The following is a 3316-nucleotide window of genomic DNA, read 5'->3' as shown; positions in this document are numbered from 1 at the left end:
CTCATAACGAGTTCTAAGTCGTTACGCAAAATCAGAGAAGCAGTGTATTTAACATTGAAAATCTGAATGTCGTTTTGTATCCCAGAAACGAGGTATAAATCGTTTTAGTTTTAATTTTAACGGAAACGACTTTTAAGTCGTTATTTATGTTCATAACGAGTTCTAAGTCGTTACACAAAATCAGAGAAGCAGTGTATTTAACATTGAAACGATATTAATGTCGTTTTGTATCCCAGAAACGAGGTAGAAATCGTTTTAGTTTTCATTTTAACGAAAACGACTTTTAAGTCGTTATTTATGTTCATAACGAGTTTTAAGTCGTTACGAAAAATCAGAGAAGCAGTGTGTTTAACCTTGAAACGATATGAATGTCGTTTTGTTTCCCAGAAATGAGATAGAAATCGATTTAGTATAAATTTTTAGGGAAACGACTTTTAAGTCGTTATTTATATTCATAACGAGTTCTAAGTCGCTCAGAAAAATTAGAGAAGCAGTGTGTATTTAACTTTGAAACGATATGAATGTCGTTTTGTGTCTCAGAAACGATTTATAACTCGTTATGTTAATCTGTACAATTTTTGAACTGGAACGACATTCATGTCTACTGTAACGACATGAACGTAGTTTGCATTCCCTGTGAGAAGATAGGAACATGAATACCTAAAATACTAAAATTTGATTCCAATGGTACAAAAATATTTCAATAACACAATGAGTACAAAATATAATAAGTGATTTCATTCAGTTGATATAATAAGTACGAAGTCATACAGTTACAAAATAAGATAGTGTTACAACATTAATGTTCACTACTAGCTGCTTGGCCCGTGCAAGTGGATCGAACATGACCAGTTTTCTTGCACCTGCTGCACTTACGAGCCACACGCGTCTCTCCGGCTGACCTTTTCCTCTTTTTTGATGGTCGTCCGCCCTGTCTTCGTACCAATGGTGGAAATACTTCTCTGGCTATGACATTCTTAGGAATTTGCCATTCGACCTCGTTCGGCAAAGGATATACGAATTTAGAATAAGCTTGCTTCCAACAAATACTAGTGTAAAAGGGGGTACATAATTTATAGCCCTCGTCTCCTTTAAACCTTGCTGCAGCAATTGCACGCGCACATGGAAACTTGTCCAAATCAAATCTTCTACACGTACATGTCATTTCGTAAAAATCCACAAGGTGGTGTTCTAAATTGTCACCAACTTGATAAATATCCGGAGAAACCTGATTTACCTCCAACCCATTTGACTCATTATATGTCATGCACATCTTTTTCTCTAATGCTGGCGTGAGTTGGGTCATACATTTTTCTGCTTCAACATGTCTTTCAGAAAACCACCTTTGTAGTATCCCACGAATATATTCTAGTAAACCAACTATGGGAAGTTCTCGAGCACTCTTCAACAAACCATTTATAGATTCCGCATTATTTGTAGTCATGATATTGTAACGTATCCCGGTAAAATGCGCTCTAGCCCAACATTGAAAATCTTCTTCTAATAGGTACTCTTTGATGCCCTCCTTTTTACTGCATAGAGCTGCCATGTAGAACTCAAATTCGGTTACAGTATAAGCCTCTGACGCTGCCCTAAACAAAGTTGCAACATCACACCGTGGAAAATTTGTCTTCAAGTTCTTTTGCAAGTGATATGTACAATTACCATGATGAGCAAATCGAAACACATTTCTAACTCCATTTTTGATGCACTTTGCACGGTCAGATATAATCACAAGGTCATCCGTATCACCTGTTATTAACCGCAACTTCTGAAAGAACCAAGTCCAGGATTCATCATTTTCCGAATCAACTACTCCCCTTGCGAGTGGAAATATTTGAAAATTTGCATCCTGAGAAGTTGCTACGAGTAGAGTACCTTTCATTCTCGATGTCAAGAATGCACCGTCTACAGAAATTACCTTTCGCATTGAGTTTACGAACCCATGTATACTTGGTCCCAATGCCATAAAAAGGTACTTGAATCGCCGATCATCATTAGTATGAATGAATGTCAGTGTACCAGGATTTTGCATCTCCAAAACATGACAATACGCTGGCAATTTTGCATAACTCTCACGGGGTTTCCCATGAATCAGTCCACAAGCAAAATTTTTAGCCATGTACGCTTTAGTATAGCTTACAGTTATGCCGAACTCTCGATGAATGTTATTAATAATGTCCCTTGGTCTGTAAACTCGGTTGACATCTTCATACTTAGGAGCGATGTGGTTTTCAATAATCATATATGAAGCATGCCTATGATCTCTGTGACGAACACTCATGGAACAAGAATGATGACCATTGTACTTTCGAACTTCGAAAATGAGACTTTCTACGATCTTGGTTGCCCGTAAGCGCCACTTGCAATTTTCATCAATACAAACAATAGTATAAGTGTTCTTATTTGACTCCTTAACTTTGTACTCAAACTGGCACTTCACAGCTAGCAACTGTAATTTTGATATTAGGTCATATTTCGATGGAAACAACTGGTTGACTCGCACATCTAATCGTTCCGAAATTTTTACTGATGTCTCGTAACAGAGCGAACTTACACTTTCAGATACAATCTGAGTACATTCAACATCATTACCATTCACTATATCCCTACCGCAAGGTTCATGCGTGCGTAACTCAAAATTATTGTCATCTGCCATGGGAGAATTAACTTCGTCATCTACCCTTCGAGGACTATCTTCACTTATGTCAAAACCATTACAATCTACAAATATTCCATCACCATTGTCATCATTACCATCGTTGTCTGCTCGATCTTGTTCCTCCTCGTTGTTCATATTTCCAATTTGTTCTCCACCATCTATTACTAATAAACATCCTTCATCACCAAAATCTTCCTGATTCTCAACAACTTCATTTAAAATACTAACACAAAGAAAAGTTTCTGTACAGACAGATATAAACCACTTTACGTTGTTGTCACAATCAATTATGATTGATGCAGCTGGAGCTTTAGACATTATCGAAACAAGAGCTAAAATCTCCATTTTGTATAGACTCGTATCGATATTCAATGCCTCCTTAACTTTATCATATAGTTCCATGTAAGAAATTGTTTTTGCAACAAGAATAGGTATTGTTTTCCCTTTGCCATTTCCAGAATACTTCCATTTCCATCCACCTTCAACTGTCTGCTCATATTCAATTGGATAACAAACCGATATCCATACCATGTCCATGGTGTCCATAACCTGTAACTCAACATATAAATTTCATCAAATTTCAAACGTCATACAGTATTGATAATGATATGTACGTTGTCATGGATTTCAGAAAACGATATCTATGTCGTTCTC

General features: G+C 36.8%; 1 protein-coding gene across 1 annotated transcript; it reads right to left on the bottom strand.

Moving 5' to 3' along the window:
• Window positions 1-799: 799 nt before the first annotated feature.
• Window positions 800-3208, bottom strand: LOC111399897. Its single transcript, XM_023027380.1, has one exon. It carries the CDS (start codon window positions 3206-3208, stop codon window positions 800-802), a length of 2409 nt encoding a protein of 802 aa, XP_022883148.1.
• Window positions 3209-3316: the final 108 nt, after the last annotated feature.

This window comes from Olea europaea, chromosome 9, assembly GCF_002742605.1.
Source record: "Olea europaea var. sylvestris chromosome 9, O_europaea_v1, whole genome shotgun sequence".
In the NCBI taxonomy this organism is placed as follows: Eukaryota; Viridiplantae; Streptophyta; class Magnoliopsida; order Lamiales; family Oleaceae; genus Olea; species Olea europaea.
The sequence above is the reverse complement of the archived record's forward strand: the minus strand, read 5'-3'. Positions and strand labels throughout refer to the sequence as shown.